At 38.9% G+C, this 22,038-nt stretch overlaps 1 protein-coding gene across 1 annotated transcript in view; it reads right to left on the bottom strand.

Annotated features, from left to right (window-relative positions):
- Positions 1-22,038, bottom strand: part of MYO16 (myosin XVI) — a gene marked incomplete at both ends in the record, with an annotated part of 272,441 nt that overhangs the window by 223,079 nt on the left and 27,324 nt on the right. Inside the window, 1 exon segment of the mRNA XM_084226992.1 lies at positions 3,401-3,471. Within this exon segment, the coding sequence (XP_084083118.1) occupies positions 3,401-3,471 (71 nt within the window).

The following is a 22,038-nucleotide window of genomic DNA, read 5'->3' as shown; positions in this document are numbered from 1 at the left end:
ATTTACTACATACAATTTAAATTGGGCAGATGACACATTGTAGTTAAGCTGCTGTGTTTGTAGGGACAACAGCTGAGGAATCTATAGAAATAACTGTGTCGAGATTTCTAGCTCCATGTGCATGACTCACAGAATCCCCTATTTCCTTATGAAATCTGCTGAATCTACTATAAATATGAGGCTTTTTTTCTGGTTCAACACTCCCATTCCAAATCAGTGCACAGGAATCTGTGCAGGATCATGAGTAGTGGTATGTAAGTATCTGTACACCCACACATTCATATCCCCACGCATACATGAATTTCTGCCTTTTATGCAGTTCAGGTAATAATTCACCCCTCTTCATCCCCCATTTCTATTTCCAATCCACTAACTATACTGGTTCCTGTTCGAGTCTCTCTGCCAGGTACTCTGCACACTGAGAGTTGTGGGGTGGAGGGATCCACATGTGTGTATATTTGCATGCATGTGTGCACGTTTCTATGCCTTGGTCACGGTCACAATTTTGGTAGAGAAGAAGAAAATGGCCTAGACATTGTGTTGACCTTACTCCTTTGTCACATCTATGACTTTTTATGCATAAGGTAATGGATAATACCTTTAAAAGTAATCAGGGCCCCTCAAGTTAAGATCCAACTCTGGCCTCAAACACAATCTCACTAACTCTTTAGAGAGGGAACCTATCTCCTTCCTCATGGGGGACAAGTTATGGGGGGACTATTTTTATTCTGGCAGGGAAGCCAGGATACAAAATGAAGGGCAGAAGAAGGAAAAGTGTAACTGGATTTGACTGTGAAGTCAAGATATAGCTGAGATCTTCAGCAGAATGCAGCAGCTGCATGTACCACTGCAATCATAAATATAGAAAACCCAGAAGATTAATATTAAATTCTATGAGGATAAAAAAGCAGTCCCATCCTAAATGATCTCCAAATACACTGACCATTAAGTTATAGAACAGAAATTAAATCTGAGGTATTTCTTTTAGCTCGTGTAACTTATCTGGCAGCTCTAGAAACAGTTTTGTTTTGTTGCATTGATATCATTCATTGTATCAGTACAACTTAAATTGCATTTTGTGTATTAATAATAGACATAGAGCCTTTGGTGATTAGTTGCAGCTTAGATTTGTTGCTGCTCCTTGATTCTTGCCTAATAGATTTTGTGAAATAATTGCACAAGCTCAGTTAAGGTTCCAGAATAAAACTGTGACACACAAACTTTGTTATAAGGGTGGGAGTGGGTGATTGTATGTGTGAATTGACCTGACAACATGCTCTTTGTACTGCACCAGCAGCTCAGGCACCTACTGACTTTTTATTGTACTTCTCCTCTCATGGAACCTAAAGAGAGTTCAGTGAATACTTCTGAAGTTCCCAAAGCTTGACTAGATTCAACCATATTGGGACACTCTCTACAGAGATAAAACCAGAATCCTTATCAAGTGTCACATTTGGTGGGTTTTTTTTAGAATTATATCACATTTTGGAAGTTAACAGATATGAAAAAAGGAAAATGGAATTATATAATGAATCAGATTTTAAGAAGAATGTCAAGATTTTCCATTCATTCTGACACAAAAACATTCAGCCTACAAGTGTAAAGAATAAACACTAAGCTCCCTTTTGGACCAAGCAGCTTCATAGCTGTAAAACTAACATTTAGAATGGATCTGAGTGGGTTTTAAGAATATAACACAGGTGCATGTTAAATTACTAGTTTCAATTTTTGCTTGAAAATAAATTTGGCTTATCTTGTTTTCCTGTATCATGATTTTCCTCTCCTGTCTGTACTGCTGCCAAATCAGGGTCAAATCCAAATTTCACTGAATTCAGGTTTGCCTCTATCTCCAGTAGGATGAACGCTTTCCTGTAAATGAATTATGAGTGCTTACAAGTAACTGACTAAACTGAGGCACTAGGTTACACATGGCTCTCTACTGCAAATTTCTTACTGCAAAAAGCTTTCCTTCCTTTGGAAGCATATGTGTGCCTGTGAAGCAGCAGGCACCAGTTGAGAGATAATGATTGTGACAGTGAATTGGGGCGTGATGCAGATCAAGAAACCTAAAATGGCACAGTTCAGTTGCAGATTTCATCTGCAGTTAAAAACTGTGCATCAGCTAAACCAGATAAAGCAACTTAAAATCCCTGAAGATGAATTTTTCTTTCTTTAATTTTAAAATGCCTGGCATTTTAAATATCAAATCATCCACACTCAATAAAAAAGATTGTCTCCAAGGGCTTTTGGCATGGGGTAAGATTAGGAATGCCTCTGTTTTGGGAATCCCAAAAATAACATTTCCTTTGAACTTCATTTTTGAAGACTGGTGAACATTTTTACAGCAGACAAATAGGCAGAGAAGAGAAAAGAGAATTAAAATTTTCTCTCTTCCAAATCACTACTGCACTTTCCCTTTACTTTGGCCTCTATTTCCTAAAGTCCTTGGTTAAATAGCATGGCCATGGAGGATGGAAAACTTAGATTAATTACATAATGGAAATGCTGTATCTTGCAAGAGAATGGCCACAGGTGTGTTGGAGTCCAGTAATATTACAGGGGCTCTTTCTCATCAATGAATTACTGTATTTTGTACACATACTATGAGAAACATAATCCAGCTGTTCTAAAATGAAACACCAGCAGACTTTTTGTTGCTTTGCTCAGCTGCAATTCTTTGAGCCACAGTGTGCAACGAAGTTGGATCCAAATGTCTTAAAATAGTTTCACAGACAGCATATCTGCAACTGAAGAATCACAGACCAGGATCATAGGATGTAGGAATTATTTATGAGTTTTGCTACTGGCTTCAGCAATGCCAAAATTCTACTCCTATGGTATTTTCTGTCTGCCCGTCATGTCCTCACTTCTTTTTTTTACCTTCATTATTATATACAAATTGTTTTTCTTTTATCTTCTTGTTACTTAATCTGAATTGCTATGCAAACAATGATAAACTGAATGCAGATAATGTGTTAAATATCCACATGTAATAAACTGGTGCAAGAAAGTAGCACAAAAAAAAAAAGTAAAAATGCTAAATCATGGGGTTTTTTTCATACAGGACCTGTGAATCTTTGAACCATTTAATTTAGTATTTGGAATCAAGCAGTTTTTCCTTTGCTCTGTCTTGCTGCACAGATAATTTATAAATAAAACGCTTCCTTCTCCTTTCTTAGCTACCACTCTACCACTATGACATGATCCATTCCTTTGTAAGCAATTTGAAAATGACTATTTATTTAAAATGAATAGCTGGATGCAATCACAGCCATAGCGGAGCTCGGTGCAGATTAAAAAACTGCGAATCCTTTCTTTTTTGTTAATATGCCAAATCTGCTACTCACTTTCCCACCTTGTTTATCCACAGTCACTAACAATAATCTTCAATCACTCTTACCAGATGGAGCAAGGAGCCTCCTGAGGAAAGGAGCATATGAGGGTCAGCACCATCCTTCAACAGCCGTAGCACTGAAATGTCAAAGAAAAGAGGAACAAGAGTCAATATACCTAATATAATAGCAGTACACTTAATTCTGAACTCTTAATAGGCTGATTCTTAATCATGTTCATCAGGGGATTTAATAATACATTCAAATCTCTTATGTAACTGCAAAACTATCACGTCAGCATTTGCCATCTCACCTGTTTTAACAGCTAAGCCTGTAAAGCAAAAGACCTTTGATAATGAACAGTAAATATCAACAGTATCAAGGACTTTTCAAGTGTACAGATGAGCATGTCAGTTTTGTACATATGAGAGGGGAGGGGAGGGCTGGAGGAAAGAGCCATGTCAAGGTCACAATCACCTTAGTTTATTTGGAAGCAAAATCACAGTTAACTGATTTTATTTTACTTTTTAAAGATCCCATGCGATATATTGGTTTTTTCAGTAAATACTTGAAACTAGTATTCATAACTGGCATCACTTGAAATTAATCATTGTACCAAAGCTAAATGATCTGCACTCAGTTTAACCTTTCCAGTGCATTGTCAGATCACTGATGCAGCATAATCTTTAAAACTATATTTGGAGCCACACTATACTCCCAGTTACATGTATCAAACCCCTTTGAAATTAAAACAGGCTTATAGGTGCAAGCAAACCCACAGCCCCTCTCAATGGTGCCCACTCAAGTATGAAAATTCAGCACTTTTCCCCATGGTCTTTATTGCCTTTATAAGCTTTTCAGTCTGAATCAAAGCACTGACCAACTCACAGTGCTCATTCCTTGAGCAGACCTGTGCAGCACCGATGCCTGGCAGTACCTGGGGACTGCACAGCAGCACTGCAACCCTGTCTTCATCAAACTGTCAGGAAAAAACCTTTTAAAAGGCCTCTCTCCTTGAGAATAGCCACCAATATTATTTCCTGAGTAGGAGCACAGGTGGTTCTGTCTTCATTATCTGGAAATCATGAGCTTAATTCTTAGTTAAGATCTGGGATGGACTTGTGCAAACAACTGCAAAGACACTTTAAGCCATGAATGGGTTCCACTGAGATGTCTGTCCTACAGGAAGGACAGAGACTTGTCTCAAGGCTCTTCTGTGACTCAGTCAATGGTCTCATGATCACTACCTCTTTCCTCTCTATACATTTTCTGTATCTGTTTTCTTCCTCCTAAGGATACATACAATGAAATGGAAAACTCCATTTTCACTGTACATTTAAAGCGGATGAACAATAAAAAGTGAACCATTCCTTTCTGCTCTCTCAGATCCACAAATCTCATACTGAAGCACACACTTGTTCTCATCCAGAGAGACCATTAAAAATAGAGGTTCAGAACTAAGAGCCTTTCTTTTTTTAATACCTAAATTTCTAACCAAATTTGGAGATGCTCTCTCTACCTCAGGTTTAAAGTGAGTAAAGACTTATAAATCCTCCTTCCTTAAAAAGGCATGAAACTACATCTTCCTCAAGGGTTAATATTTCCAATATTCCCATGTTATGCCATTTCTTTAGTAGGGCAGAAAATATTATTTCCATATCACAGAATATTTCGTGGGCTCTGAAAAGAGTTTCATTCTCCCAATCCCATCAGGATTTCACCTGAAGAAATTAACAGTCCAAAGTGTTCCCTTTCCTCCATTCCCTGATTTTTAGGGAAAAAAAATACACACATCATGTGGTGGCAGAGCAAGCACACTGTGTGTTGGTGGCAGAAGTCTTATATTGACTAGGACTGATATGAAACAGCATTCTCAGTCTGTGTTTCTGCAAGATGGGATAAGACAGGTAAAGTGTTAACCAGGGGAGTCTGTTCCCTTCCCCCATTCACTAAGGGACTTACACACCTTTACCTCTGGCTAAATAACACCAGCAAAAATCAAATGTGGAATTTCTTGTTGGGTCACTGAGATGAACTCCATCATTTTGAGCCTTGGGATCATCAAAAGAGGCTTTAGGATAGGTCCTTCTATGCAAAGACAGAGGATGAAGTCTTCCCTCTTTTGGCAGAAGGAGGACACATGGAAAGGTCAGTGGGTTGGGAAACTGCATTTCTAACAGTATTACACAAGAACTTCATCTGGAGCTTAAAATAGTAACCAAGACACAAAAAGAAACTCTATCTACTCAGGTATAAAAAATATGGGCAATTTTTTTGACATCTTCCTCCCCACCAACCCCAAAGACTTGGTTCTTATAGAGAAGCTATGCAGAACATAGCTTCTCTATAAGAAGTATATGCCTTTCCAGATCCATTTTGCAACTCCTTGCAGGTGAAACCAAAAGAACATCAGACCATTTCTAGATCTGAGTTTGAAATCCTATAGAATTAATTGGTTTGCCTTGATTTTTTTCTACCAGCAGAAATGTAGACCAGGATTACAGTATAAAGACTTAATATGTTAACTCCAATCTTCAAGTAGAATATTAAATAATTGTGACCATAAACAAATTACTGAGTCCCATACAAGAACATCAGAGAATGTGGATAAAAGATCAGTAACTTTTTTTCTTTCTTTTGGGTCTGGTGTCTTTTTCCTCATTATTGCACAGCTTGATCAGTTCTTCAGGAAATTCCCATCACACAGACTAGCAGGGCAAGATATGCAAACTCTCAACTGGGCAAAAGTCTATGTCCTGAATCTATGTGCTTCATGCCTCTGTATTTCAAAATAAGTTAAAAAAAAAAAAAGAAAGAAAATATTTCCTTGAATTTATCCCCTTTGCAAAACACAATTTAAAAAAGAAAATCAAAAAAAGCAGATCACAGAAACAAATCCCCCTTCCTACTAGACAACTCACTTAGATCATTTACTTAAGACTTGTTCATATTGTCCTTTTGATAGAACTACTACATAGAAGTAGTTAGATAGTAAATATACTAGCTACTGCTAGTAGTTTGGGATTGAATGCCCTAATGAGGACAGAAAGTAATACAAAGCTCTATTCAAGAAATGCAAAATATCTCTTAATTATTGCAATTTTAAGGAAGCTTCCACAAGACTTTCTTTTAAAACTTGTTTTACTTGTGATCTGTCATGTAAGGAAAGTTTACAGAATAGATGAGACTAAAAACTGGCTTAAAAGCAGGAAGCTGACATTTACCTGGAAAAAAATCAACCCCAGAGTGAAAAACTTTCAGCAAACTCTGAAGCCCTTCCTATGTCTGTAAAAACAGGTCTATCCATTTGTTGATATCTTTTAGAATTGAGACATAAAATTATTTACAACTTGGAAGAGAATTTCATACCTAATTTCATATCTAATAAAGGTGTTTTAAAAGCATTGGATGCATTGAAGTCTCATCAGAAAAAAAAAAAGGTTATAATCAATGGAGCTTTTTTATGTATCCTTGATGTTGTAATTTTCACAAAATTATTCCAGAGAGCTGAATACCTTTTAACTTTCCATTGATTTTATTGACTAGATTATGACTTATAATATAGCCTTACAATGCAGTACAGTAATTACTGCTGTGCCTTACTGCTGTGCTGTACTACACAGGTCTTGTACTAACTTTGCCTGTGGAATTAGGGCTGTAAGGCTTTACTTTTTCTGGGCTTGGCTTGCTTTGAGCTTTTAGTTGTTATAGCAACTTGCTAATGACAAGGTGACAATTACCTAACATAGTTTTGTTTAGCTTTTTTGTAACTGTGGTGCATAATGCATTAAGGATTTTGATATACATGGTAGCAGCTAGCATTTACACTGCACTGTGGTTATAATCCAGCTATGCTGCCATAAAGAGCTATCTGTGACTTTATGTTGGCTGCAGACAAAAGGAACACTGATCTGAAGTCACAGATCAGTATTTCAGAGCCTGAAAGGTAAATTCAGAGGGCCCAGAGCTATCAGTATCTCACCAGGGATCTGCTACTGATGGCAACACAAACTTAGGCACTGGGCAATGTTGCATTCACAGCAAACTCAGTTTTAGTAGTAACAGAACAATCAAAAATAAAGGCACCTAACAAATGTAAAACCCAAAATTTGGTTATCTGCTGTACTGTATATAGAATACCAGTTTATGTTCCTATGAACTGTTCCTCAAGGGAATAGCAGCCACCAAGTGTAGACCTTGTTTCTGTTAACATCTATTTTTGTTATCTTTAGTTTTGTAGGAATAACTCCAGCTGGAAGGCTTTACTTGTTCATGATGTGCATAAACATGACTTACTGCTGCAGAAGCAGAGCTAAAATGCTGCTGATTCTGGAATGGACCGTCACATTCTCCTCCTACCCCAGGTTGCACGTTTTTGTCACTTGGCCCACAGCAAAGATCAGTGTCTCAACTAGACCAAGGATCAGGGAACATGGCACTGGGTAACGGGTGTGAATAGGGAGAATGGTGCAGCCACCACTTTCCACCAACAGCTGAGAGAAGTTTGGGCATAAACTGACCAGGAATTGAATCACAACAGAAGTGATACTGAAAGATGTGTAATAGCATCCTTCCACTCCTTCCACTTCCACCATTTAAGAGTCATTATTTCAGTCAGATATTTCAGTCAGATATTTGGTCCACAGCTGGTCTCTTAAACTCTGTACAAATTAATCACTTAGAATCCTCTCCACATTCATACTTCTTTAGTTCTCTTTTCTCATTCCTCAGCAGTCACTCTATACTTTTGAGCTTGTACCAAAGGTGGTTATGAGAAACCTGCTACACAATTCAGCTACATGTGAGAACAGATGAATGCTAGTCTCTGGTAATTTCTTAATCATAGCACCAAATGAAATAATGCAAGATGTCATAAATGTTTGGTTAATGTAGTAGAAAAAATATTTACCTCATGCCTTAGCTATGAGTAGTTAAAAAATAAAATTTTTAAATGCAAGTACCAATTTTGGTAATTTAATAATTCTTTTAAGGTGTCTTGTTTACCTAACAAAGACATTTGCTATAACTATCACTAGTGCAATGTATCAGGCTTTCCTTCAGGGCAAGCTCATCAGTTGACAGTGTTTATTCAGAGCAGTCATGTCCTTAATGAGCTTTGCAAACAACTGATTTGAATCCTACTGGTTTTTACATGAAATATTTCCAGAGTTCATTGGCAACATCTGTCAGACTTGCTCAGATCTCCTCATTTTTAGGAAAGTCTTGGAAATAAATTCCCATCTTTGCCGCACAGAGATTAAAGGCAGCAAACCATAAACAAAATATGCACATTTGGACAGATAAGTGTGCCATTCACAGACTTCAGAAATGAAGAGAGGGAAATTACTCTTTCCATACTGGTTGAATTTGAGAGTACTAGCCTTGCATATCCAAGCTATAATGCCCACTGCTAAGGACTGGGCTGACATTTCCATCTTCCATGTCAGAGTTCCCATAGTTTATAAAGTTTTTTTTCAGGTAGCCAAGAATCATAATACCATGACCCCAAAGCAAATGGCTCATTGATTCTCTTCTGAAACTAAAAGCATGATGTGAAATGTCAGGCTGATTTCTGTGCTCCATTGGACACAACATTACTTTTAAAAGAAACAAGTCACCACGGAAACAGACTGACCCAGGTAGTCGTACAGCCTTCCTCAGCCTCTCTCCCAGCTTTAATGCTGGAAGATCAAAATACATGGTATTCTTTTCCACACTCTCTTTGTGGAGAAATCAGTCAGACCTCAGCCTTGGGAGCAGCTGAGGGGCTTGATCACTCAGTGTGGGAGCGAACTTCCAGCAGCACAGGTAAGCATGTGACAAGTGCCGTTTTTGCGCCCAGTCTCGCGCCACTTTCCCACCATGCCTTGTGCCATCAACTGTGGTGTGTCCATGTCCAGGCACTCTCCAGCCCTGACAGCTTCCTGCTGTGCACATGCTGGAGGTTGTTACAGATGGATAATGAAATGATTGGCTCTTGCAATTAAGGGATGACTATTGTGTAGATATTAAGAAAAGCTTTAGTGATGTATAGTTATGTTATTGCAGTTTAGATGTCCTCTGTTCTCCCCACAGTCCCCTTCTCCCCCCTGTATGGTGACCATCAGACAGCCTGGGCTGTCCAGGACAGGTAAAAGAAGGCTGCACATGTGTCCCTTGCATGGGGCAGTGGGGAATGGAAAAGGTTGGTGCTTAGGGGGTGTGGTGTGGCAACACCTGATTTCCAATCAAGCTACAAGAAAGCAGTCTCCCCTGATAAATGGCAAAGAAGAGCTGACTGACAGATTTTGGGACGGGCTAGGGCTGGCTGATGCAACCCCCCCAGGGTATAAATACTGAGCATCCATCTTGAAGAAGAACCAGCCATGTGGTGTGCACACGGGCAGTTCTGGGTGCTGCAGCTTTTTCCTTATGTAGTCCTTTGCTGTATTTCTGTCGAGGTTTAATGAACCTTTTTAAATTTTCAAAGTGAGCAGTTGTCTCTCACAAAATGGAGGGCACAGCCCTCTCTTTACCTCAGGTATCTTGAGCTCGAAAAACATGTGGAAAATAATGGTTATGTCTCTGAGCCGCACGCTCACTAAAACAAACTCCAGTGAGATCCATGAGGACAGTCACAGTTCTCTCATGGGACAGACATTTCTATCATTGTAGACACAGCCAGATTAATTCATGAGTTAGGGACTACATTTATTCAAGATCTGCTACATTTAAAACTTTTCCTTCAGGAAAATTCCCCCTCTTTCATTTCTGTGTACATTAAGAAGGGTGCAGTCTGTGTCTTCACTGGAAAACAGTAAGTCCACAAACCCAATGGCTTGAAAAACCCTAGGATGTGCCTCTTAAAATGCTCAAGCATTGACAAACGAACCTATCTCTTTACACAAAAAGTGGCAATGGGCAGCAGTCGAATGTAACATGCTACAGTTAAGTTGTGATGTGAAAGGCAGAGCAGTGGTATAAATCGGTAATTTTGAGAAGACTGGAATTAGCCATTCAGTTCTGTGTCCCATAGACATTGCTGCAAGGGGCATACCCTGGATCAAAAAGCAATCGTGGTGACCCGTGATTTTACCTCAATTTAGAGCTTTGGCCAGGCCAGAGGCAGAGAACTGTCTGGTAAGGTCTTAATTGCTCACAAAACTGTGATTTTATCTCACTGCACCTACAACCTGTGTGTATAACAGAGGTGTTGCTAGAATCATTCAACACCACCTTACAAAACAGCACATGCTTAGTGAAAAATGCTGGGTCTATCATCACAGCTAATAACACAGCCATGGTTTTGCCAGGACAGCTATTTCTGAGGACTAAATATCTATGTCAACAAAAGCTGGTAGCACAGACCTGACTGAATCCAGAATGTCTGTTAGTGGGATAAAATTACAATAAAACAAAGCTTTGTTTACTGGAAGTTGAACAGTCTAAAATTAACCTTAAGGAAAAGCAGCTGACCATATAGTAAACTTAAACCTTTTCTTCAAACTTTCACTTCCAGCTAGTTACTGAGATTTATATATTTCAAGGTTATGGGAAAAAAAAAGGAATTAAATATTTTAGCGTTTAGGTCATGTATTTCATTTTTTACACATATTTTATCTCTCCCATGTACAGGTTCTCCTGGAGTTCCTGACAAACGTGACTAAAACCATTAGGAACTTTATCATCAGGCTACAGTCAAGTATTGCAAATACTCACAATCCACTAGGTTCACCTTAGAGATATGTTTTAAAGCTCTTTAAATTACTGGTATAATTTTTAGGCCAACTTTTCAGCTACAGAAACACCTGCTTGTACATTCAAATGTTTGTAGAACTGAGTAAAAACCCCAGATCTTACAGCATTTCACTAAAAAGTTAAATTTATTTCAGAATTTGCAAGTTTCCAATTCTATAGTCTTAAATGCTAAAACACACATCAGCAAAACAACTCATTCTGGGGTCAGTACCTTAATTTGAAAACCATTGTCATACCCATGCTTTTCCTTAGTTGTAATGGTTACAGAATTTGCATACAATACAGATTTTCATCTGAACAGACTGTACACCCCCCCTGTTTCACCAACATTTATGTTGGTCCTATGCCAACGCTACTTAATTGGCATAAATCAGATTACTGCTGACTTATGTTCCTTATGAAGCAAAAGTCAGTCCCTCTTTAACTCCCACAACATGCAGAGCAAGTTTATGCCAGCTGGCTTAGAAGCCTTGTAAGCAACTCATTAGGATTTGTATTGGAGATCTTCAAGGATAACAGACTACTCTCCTGCTCAGCAGCTGCTAAATGGTGCTAATTACCAGCTGTGGACCACTGGCTGTTAGATCCCGCGTGTCCCTGGAATTCCCAGGGTGTGCAGTGCACAAGAAAGCAAACTAAAACTAGGCAGTATAGAACAAACTCGGGGAATTACTGATTCATGCATTCATCCAGAATAGTTGTGTGTGTGGCATATGAGTGACCAAAACTATGAAGAAGATGTGTAGCTCCAGGAATATCTCACCACTTGACACCTGTGGCTCAGGCACCGCCTTTCACAGTGTTTGATCTGGGACAGTTTGCATTGTCAAAACCAGAGCTGCTTCCCTCTTGCTCATGCATTAATTCACACACTCCTGCCCTGATCTTTGCATAGCAGTGCCACATGTCATGCTGCTGGGATGGGGAGTTAAACCAGCTGAAGACCAACCTTGTGAAAGGCAGTTTCCAGATGGTTCATCTCCCTGCCTCATTCCAAAATGAGCATAAAGATGGGAGGACAAAAGGATGGGACAGAAGCAGAGCCAGAAAGAAAGAAGAGCAGCCAATGGCAGCCTCAATTTTAGCTTAGTTTCAAACAGTGTTAGAAACACGCTTTTAAAGTGTCATTTGGTATTAGAAATATCCTTAGGGAACCATTAAAATCAAGTCAGTGTTTCCAAGACATCTGAATGTTTCCTTTCTTTCTCTGCATCAGCGCCATCAGCTGTGCACCAGGAAGGTGAATTGGTTCAGAGAGGTGACACAGAATTTAGCTGTTGATTCTAGGGGGTGATGCACTCTCTTTTGGAGCAGTTTGCTGAACTGACTCACTCTGCAGCCACACAATTGCTAAATCTGATACAAAGAGCCTGCAGTAAAAATGGTGGTAGGAACAGCATCATAAAATCATGAGTTAATTTTTCTGAATGAATTAGAAAAATATAACATTGACATAACATCCAGCTAGGGCAGTGGGACAGGCCCCAGCTGCCAGAACCCATCCAGCTGCCCTGGGGTGGCTCCCATGCTCCCAGTGGCCCACACAGCAGCTGGGAGCAGCTGGCCCTCACAGTGCCCTTACAGCATTTACCTGTATTTAATTAATTTTGAACAAACTATCCCCTCCAGAAGGATTTCAAGTCCCTTCCACACTTCCAAAGCATTCATGGGAGCAGAGTCAAGTCTCTGCTGTTTTACCTTGGCCCTTTGAATGTCCACATAATTAAATTTTTCTGACTAAAATCCTATTTATCTATATATGTCATTTTACAGCATTAAAAATGGTGTGCTGTGAAACATTTTCTGGTTGAGACATATCCTGCTGCTGTATGGTAAACCCTGAACCATCAACACACTTCAAACTACTGATACCAGCATTCTCTTTCAGACATCTCAGAGGTGGTCAAGAGATGTGAAGAGCAATGGAGAAACCCCATGCACAAATGCAATCATTCCCCTCTTCACTTTTACAGAGTTTTATGATAGACAGAGAGCAATTGGATTTTGGTGTGTTCATGTCACACATTTTTCAACAATATCAGCATTTAGTCACAGTCTTTTACAGTTTGCCAAAACCAACAGAGAATAATATATTAAACTTCTCAAGGGTTCTTTTCTCCTTCACAGTGCACACCCTTGCCTCTCAAATTTCTTTGTCTCTTCCTAACACAATTCATGAGGTTTGCAAGGACTTATGGCTCCTTGCACATATGGACAGAATGCCACCTCCTATTGGAGGTGATGGAATAGGATTTGCATTCTTTGTCAGCTCAGAGGTGGAATCACCACATCCAAAAAACTGAGCTTCTGGAGAGGGAGTGTGAAGTCTCTTCTACTCTGCTAAGAATTTGTGACTGAGAAACTGGTACAGATCTGGAGAGATCTGGAGAGATTTTCTGTACTGTTCAGTCATGATCACTGCAGGAAAGCAGCTTATGGGGTCCTGTCATGAGTCTCCCATATGAACATGAACATAAAAAGTGTACATGCTGCTCAAATGCTTCAGTTTGGGTAAATTCATCAAGTATTACCTTATAATTCTATTCAGCACTTACTGAATTGGTTGCAACATGATGGTTACCAAGTCCTTCCCTTAACCTTTGCACTACATATAACAGATATGAACATTTTCACATATTGGTTACATGAAAGACTTGTGCCACAAGTCTTCAAAGAAAATAACTATACCTGTGCACCTAGCTCAAAGATTATTTCATTTCTCATCACTTGTTTTCCCGAATTTGATTTGGCTGAATTGCTGCATTCTTGAAATTAATTGCATGTTCACTAAAGGTATTTCAAGCTGATATACCTGCTGATGTCCAAGTCTTCTTCAGTCTTTTCTAATTCTTCACCTCTTTCCACGGTATGAAGGGTCTGATAGTTATAGCTACAACTTCTCTTATGTTTTGTCTTCCAAACACCCAATCCACAAGGAATTCTTTCACACTTGGCAAGGGGCAAACTTGTAATATTTCAAAATATAACACAACAATGCTTTTAGTCCTTGTTCATTTCTGACAAGGGGACCCAAATAATAACTTTCACACTTGTCTGCTGTGTATTCTTTGTGCAGTCTAGAAGTATTCTGTCAGTAGTGACTACAACAAAGGTGCAACTAAAAGACAACTGTTAAAGTGTTCTAATAACACTAAGGGACTAAAGATCATGTTTTAACTAAATTTGTTTTCATACATTCTGGAATCATTATTAGTCTCCCTGATAACTGATGGGTGGCTTGGAGTTCCAACAAGGAGACAGGACAAGTCCAGACAGGAGACAATCTCTTCCAGTCAGGGCTGCTCTGACTGCCCAAGCGCAGCCTACTTGCTGGAAGTCATCCTGCTTCCACTCCCTCACATCCTACAGCTGTTTCTGGAGGCTTCCAGCTCCAGTGCATTCTGGCTAACACCTTCATTTTCCCACACCAGTAACAGCAACCACCACTACCAATATGCCAACAACAAAAAACAGTTGAAAAACAAGCAATGAATACATTATCACCCCAAGAACAACAGATCATGTGTATAAAGCCAGCACGGAAGGAAAGAGCTATCAAACTTGAAAACTGTGGCTGACACTTAAACCACCTCAGAATAAGCAAAGGAAAACATCTCCATGTATCTGCTTTGAGATAAGGCTGTCAGACTTTGGCAGCTGAAGATTGCAGTGATATAGGCTTCACTTGATTTCAAAGTTCAGTATGAAATGAAAAAACCACACCAGGACATGGGGGACTGAAATGACAGATTTATAACAGTCCATCCTAAAGAAATGTGCAACCAAAGAGACAAACTTGGAGCACAAACCATTCTGCATTCAATATCACCAAGCTTACAGACAGCTAAATCTACATGCCAATCTTATGTAAGGTGAACCTACACGGGGTTATCAGTGAAGCATTTGAGGATCTGGGGAACATAGGAGGTGATGCATGACAGACTCTCTGCCTCCTCTTCTCTGATACCAGTCAGCCACTAAAATTGCAAAATTATTATTCCAAAGCTGGAGCAACCAACACAAAGCAAATTTTGCTTTATTTATGTTTAATTTTTTACAACTATGGATTACTACAATGTGAACTGGAGATACAGGCCAGCATGGAGAGGAGAAAATTACACTCAGACAGTACTTGGTATAATCACCTCTTTTTTATAGTTTGTGGAAAGTAAAAGTCTGACATAAAAGCTGATGGTTTAATTTGGCTTTGAAACAGAATTATCAGTTGCTCTCCACAGGAATTTCTCTGCTTTGCTTAGTCTGCTCTTGCACTACAACAATAAGAGCTGCCTTAGTCAATACCTGAGTTGTCTTATTCCTCTACAAAGTCAGCATGATATTGCACTATTGGACCTTCTGAGGTCCTTCTAGCCAGACTGACCTTTTAACTCTGTGAATTCAATCTTGATTCAGCAAGGGGAAGGAGCAACCAACATCACCTGACAGAAGAGGAGCTCTCAATTCTGAGTCATACCAATGAATCCATGTTCATACAGAGCCACATGGTAGGTCTGGGATGCAGTGATGAGCTACAGCTACAGAAGCTCAAACTTCCCCAGTGATACCCAATGTCATATGTTCTCATTTGCTCAAACAATACATCTGACAGGTAGCTGGTACATAAATCTGGTAAATTAGGGAAAAGCCAGAGAGAACTCCACATTAGAAGTGCCTAAATTAAGAAAAAGATATAAGGACTAATCCAGAAGCATCAGTAGAACTACATATATTTGGACTTTACATCTGTCCTTTTCTGTTCAACTTGTATAATTCTAAATAAGTGATCCATAGGATTTTTAGGGAGAAGCTTGAAAGCAAAAGAAATCTAATGTTCACCCTGTACGGGAACTGAGAAGCCAGTGAAGTTCAAATGGCCATTATTAAAAGGATAGTGGTACCCTCTTATAGGATGTCCTTTTAGTAGACTAAGAAACAAAATAGCAGTTCAGATTTCACACAGGTACTTCCAGCTTTAAGAGCACTTCAAGGCATATTTTCTGTACTGTCAATGGGTAAATATGGATGTCTGGAAAAAACTACCATTTTCTATCAGCAGTAGTGTGATTGCTAAATTTGGAGCACCAACCCTAACTCAAGAATTTACTGCTACAGCTGCCATATTTGTCTTTTGTCCCCAGATGTAATCAAAACCCTAAAAAGTGCATGTTGTGAGAAATTACCTCCTCTAACCATCTCATTGTTCTGTAAAATCTCTGCTGCTTCAAGGTCACCTTTACACTGCATTGTAATAGAGAAAGAAACATGGTAAAAAAGCAGTCTGTGGTTCCAGGCTGACTGAATTCTACCTTGAACTTTTTGCATATGCTTAAAACCTTGAACCTTTTTGCATATGCATATGTTTGTTCAAAGGAGGACCTTTAGAAATACTGTTAATTTCACCTTAACGACTTCCATTTACACCTCCATTCTTGGATGCAATTCAAACAGAAACACGACCTGAATTAGCCATTCCCTTAGATTTATTGACCATATTCTTGAAACTTTCAATTTCTCCACTGTTGCAGCTGGTTACTGTAAAGGCTGCAATTAGCAGTAATCAAGAAGAATCGGTTTTCTATACATATAAGCTTTCTACTAATTTCTATCACGGCTATAGAATTTGTTTACTGTCAATTTGAAGTGCAAAAGATTTTAACAGCTAAAAAACCTCACAGACCTCAGTCTAAGTCATTAAGATAATATCTCAATGCCCTGAAAAAATCCTCCAACTCATGCCTCAGAGAACAAAAAGATGACTGAAATAATAATCACTAAAAGTATTTTTGTTTTGAATTTGGAAGAAAAGGAAGCAAGAAAGAAAAACCACTAGGCACTATATAAATAAATCTATTTTGTTCTGAGATATATTTGTGATTTTACTGGGAAAGGTATTATGACTGAGACAGAATGAAAGAATCATAGAATATGCTGAGTTGGAAAGGGCCATAAGGATCATCCAGTCCAACTCCTGGCCCTGCAGAGGATGCCCCAGGGTGTACCTGAGAGCATGGTTCAAATGCTTCTTGAAATATGACAGGCTGGTGCTGTGACCACTGCCCTGGGGAAACTGTTCCAGTGCCCAAACACTCTCTGGGTGAAAAATCTTTTCCCAATATCCAACCTAAACCTCACCTGACAAAACTTCAGGCGAGTTCCTTGGATCCTGTCATTGACCACCATAGAGAAGAGATCAGTGCCTGCCCCTTCTCTTCCCCTCACAAGGAAGCTGTAACTGCAATGAGGTCTCCCCTCAGCCTCCTCCAGGCTGAACAGACCCAGTGACCTCAGCTGCTCCACACAGCATCCCCTCAAGGCCCTTCACCATCTTTGTGGTCTCCTTTGGGCACTCTCTAATGCTTCAATGTGTTTCTTTTATTGTGGCACCCAAAAACTGCCCCAGCACTCGAGGTGAGGCTGCCCCAGCTCAGAGCAGAGCAGGACAATGCCCTCCCTTGCCCAGCTGGCCATGCTGTGCCTGATGCCCCCAGGACAGGGATGTCCCCCCTGGCTGCCAGGGCACTGCTGGGTCGTGTTCCATTTGCCACTGACCAGGACCTGCAGGTCTCTTTCCACTGCTCTTGACCCCTCACTCTCCAGTCTGTTCATACATCCCAGGTTGCCCAGCCACAGGTGAACAATTTGGCACATGCTCTTGCTAAAGAAGAGCAGAATAACAGAAAAGCCTTAAAAATTTTAGCAATTTTAAAAAAAGTTACTTGCTGCATTTAGTGGCTCTGGTGATATTCATTTAGTTATGCCTTCAATGGTTCTAGAGAAAGATATTCCACATAGTTATCCCACTCCACAAAACCTCCAAACAAACTCAACTTTTCAGAAATGTTGAAGGAATATTCTTCTCAAACTGGCAACTAATTTGATAGTCATAAAATAAAGTCTGTGTGTTGCAAGATATAGGTCTTTTCCCAGTCTTATGCTTAAGCATTCGATTTTATTTTATCTTCTGCTCCAGTGTAGCAATTTGAATATGTCCTGATAGAAAAATGTTACTGAAGCTGAAATAAAAAATATAAAATATTTTTAAAGACTTAAATAAGTTCATTTTTGTAAAGATCTGTATTACTGCTAAAAAGGTTTGCCCATCAGAAAGAAAAAAAGAACAACAGAAAAGGTTTTTCTCTACTGATTTCTGCAGTTTCCCATCTTAATTTCTATCATAGTGTAATTTGTGATTGAAATGAAAGCATTTCAAAGTGATAGTGAAAGAGAGATATAGAAAAGTTTTCCCTTTGTACTGAAATATTATTGGAAATCAATATGAAGCACAATAATTACACTGGAGATTAAATCAAAAGCAAATTGCCTAGACAATATTCTATTCTTATTCTCTTTCTATTTCATAAGAATAGACTAGGAATACAGCAATATTTTTTTTTAATCAGTGACTTATAACAATAACCAGAGAATGTCAGCAGTACCTGCTACTCAGTGGATAACGTCTTTCACAGAGAGAATAGGCTTCTGATTGCTGCCAATTTAGAGTCTTGCATCCCACTGTGGATCCTCTTTCAAAGGAATAGGAAGAACTGCCAGGTGCCAATTTGTAGGTTGCTAATGGCTTAACGAACCTTTATTGGCATGACAGCAAATTTGTGAGTGATTAGTACTGTGTTTCTTCATACTTCATACTTGAATGCTGGAGCGTGCTGTGCTGGTTTCAGCTGGGGCAGAGATAATTTTCTTCACAGTGGCTGGTAGGGGGCCATGTTTTGGATTTGTGCTGAACACAGGGTCAATAACACAGAGATGTTTTTGTTATTGCTGAGCAGGGCTTGCACAGAGCCAAGGCCTGTTCTGCTTCTTGTACAGCCGTGCTGGGGAGGGAGTTTTTGGTGCATGGGAGCCTGGGAGGACACACAGCCAGGACAGGTGACTCCAAGTGACCGAAGGGGTGTCCCAGACCATGGGACACAATGCTCAGTATATAAAAGGGGGGGAAGAAGTGATGAGAACTTGCTCTCCTGGAGATGGCTAAACACCTGCCTGCACATGGGAAGGTGTTTTTCACTGCTTTTGTATGTGGCATTTGCTTTCCGTATTAAACTGTCTTTATCTCAGCCCACAAGTTCTCTTCTACTCTTCCAATAAGTCTGGCTAGAAGTCACGGGTAATATACAAACTGACTTTTCCAACTGCAGAAAATCTTCATATCATAGTCCACCAAAATAAATATTTGAGAATATTGAAAATGTGTTTAGAAGTAAATTTAAAAAAATAGGGAAGATGTGTGTTTTTACAAAGGTTCTCTCATATATATGTTTTATGCTTGCGATTGAAGCAACATTTATGATTTCTAGTTAATCAAATGTGATTTTGTTTGGATATGGAGGGTTAAAGTTCAAGAACAGACTAACCTGCATAGAAAACGAACAACTCAGTGCCTACATTGTAGAAATCTGTGATTCAAAGGAAAATCTGAAAGCTGAGTTTCTAGAAACTCTCTATATCAGTAAGAAAAAGGCATGCTTTTCAACAAATCCTTCAGAGTGAATTTATAGACATCCAAAACTATCAGAAGGGAATCACAAAGTTCAAACACATATCTCAGTTTTTATTTATTTAGAGTTTAAACATGTGAAACAGGACTGCAAGTAGCCCAGAATAAACTCCTGCTTTCAAAACACAGTTAGTAGCAGCCATAATGATAGCATTGAGATTTTTTAATAACAGTTTACTATTCATTCAACTTTCTACAGTTTAATGTAATATAAGCAAGACCAGCTAGATCCAATTTGCCTCCCAGGTTCTTCCCCAGGAGAAAGCCATGCCAGGCTGGACACTGCTTGAGATACTTGAGGTGCGTGGACAGTGGGCACAGAAGAGTCAGTGGGACAGAGAAATGCACAGACAAAAGATGGCTCTCAAAGCAACACACAGGTAAAACCTGTGGGCAAGCAAAAATGGGTGGCTCACAGCTCCAAGCTCAGTTTCTATGGAGAGAAGGATGGCATCATAAATCCATTTGATCAAAAGACAGATAAATTACACTTGGTGTAAGTCTTCCTACTGAAGGCGACCCAAAATGGATGATTTTTATTTATTTCCCCAGTTGGTACAGGCAAAGGATAGCTGTTCAAACCAAGGTAATTCTGGGCATGTGCAGAGACAAAAACTGCAGCTGAAATAAGCCAGGAAAATTTCACGGCTAAGAGAAAAGTAGTCATGGAGCAGAAGCACTCCTGTGGTTAGACAGTCCACATGGAGAATAAAATGATAGATGAAATCTACACCCTGGAGTCTATTCTTCACTTTTTGACATGTATCTTTTTTGGTGAGTCTTACCTTTTCCAATTAAATAAGTGTTGTATATTAGCAATCATACATATTTTTATCAACAGCAAATCATTTAGTATGCAGTTCTCAGCTCCACCAAATTACTAAAAATGTAAACACATGGACAAAAAGCACATATGGAATCCTATAGGAATTCAGATGTATTCAAATTTCATTTCCCTGTGATCTTATGATTGCTTTTGAAATGGCCTGCTTTAATTACTAAACATCTGTTACCCAATAGCTGAAGGCATTATGTTTCCCTGCATCATAACAAAAAGATGCCCTGTGTTGCTGAATTCAGCACACATGGAGCCAAAGAAAGTTAGCAACCATGCTGAATCTATAGGGTTGAAGCCTTGCCCTGGTTTGAAATGTGTCTAGCTTCTGGGCCTTTGGAAAGGTTTCTTCATCAGTGGGTGGATTGAGATGGTTGATTGATGCTTCATTTTCCTGTACACAGGACAGATCCATCAGCAGCAGCGTGTTGGACAGTCATTAGTGTCATCCAGAGTTACAGACATGGTTCCCACTCCAGAATGCATCAATTTGTCTTGTGAAAGCATTCATTTACAGTATATACTTTTCCTTCTTTCCAAAAGCCCCAATTCACAACATCTCCGTGTACTTCATTAATTTCATATGCTCTGATTAGGCTCTTGACTCCACTATTCAGTGTCTAGTGCTCATGTCTCTTAGGGATTGGACAATAAATATTAAATTGTATAAATTATCATACATATGGGTTGTGATTTCTTCTACAATTGTTCCCAGCAAATCAACATTTGTAAATAGTTTTAGATTACTGTCTAATGTATATTTTCCTACTCTGATTCAAGGGAAACACTGTAAAATCCAAAATAGCTCTGAGTGGGGAAGTCTCCCTATTATTACATGCATATTGAAATCTATTTGCTTTCCTGGAAAGATAAAAAATAGGCTTTAATTAAGTTTAGAGTGAGAGTAAATAGCAATCTGAAATTAAAATATATTAAATAATGCTAGAGCAATCTGAAACAAAGCACCATAAAATCTGAGAAATCCTTGATTTAAATTTTAAAAAGGACTGAGCATGCTAAAATAAAGTAATACAGAGTATGCAATACATTTTAGTTCTGTTCTGGATGTTCTTGATTATTCAGAGTTTTAATTTCCTCAAACTGAAATTACATTAAATTGATTTTTTGGGGAGGTTCCCTCTTCATGACTATGCAAGACCTTATTAATCGATGTTATTTGTCTCATTTCCTATTAATTCAGATTTTGACCCCAAGCCTAATTTTTATTTTATTTTTTTTTTAAATCTGGGAGCTTTCTTTTGTCATGAAGGTTACCTATGCATGTTAAACACACTACAACTATTTGTCATTTATCCTTCTCACAGCTGGAATAACTGGTAAAAGTGAGGTTTCCCAAAAGAGAATGTAAAATCAAGAGTATACGGAAAACTGGGGAAAGTTATTCAGATTGCACAACAAAATCCTGATTTGCCAGCTGTGTTTATATATTTCTGGCCTTTATGCCTTTGGTCTAATACATGTATAAAAAGTGTGTGCATATCTATATCTACATCGTATATCTATATCCATATCCATATCTAATCTATATCTCTATCTATCTATCTATCTATCTATCTATCTATCTATCTATCTATCTATAATATAAATATCCCATGCAA

The sequence above is a fragment of the Fringilla coelebs genome (genome assembly GCF_963513975.1).
Source record: "Fringilla coelebs genome assembly, chromosome: 2".
NCBI classification, from domain to species: Eukaryota; Metazoa; Chordata; class Aves; order Passeriformes; family Fringillidae; genus Fringilla; species Fringilla coelebs.
The sequence above is the reverse complement of the archived record's forward strand: the minus strand, read 5'-3'. Positions and strand labels throughout refer to the sequence as shown.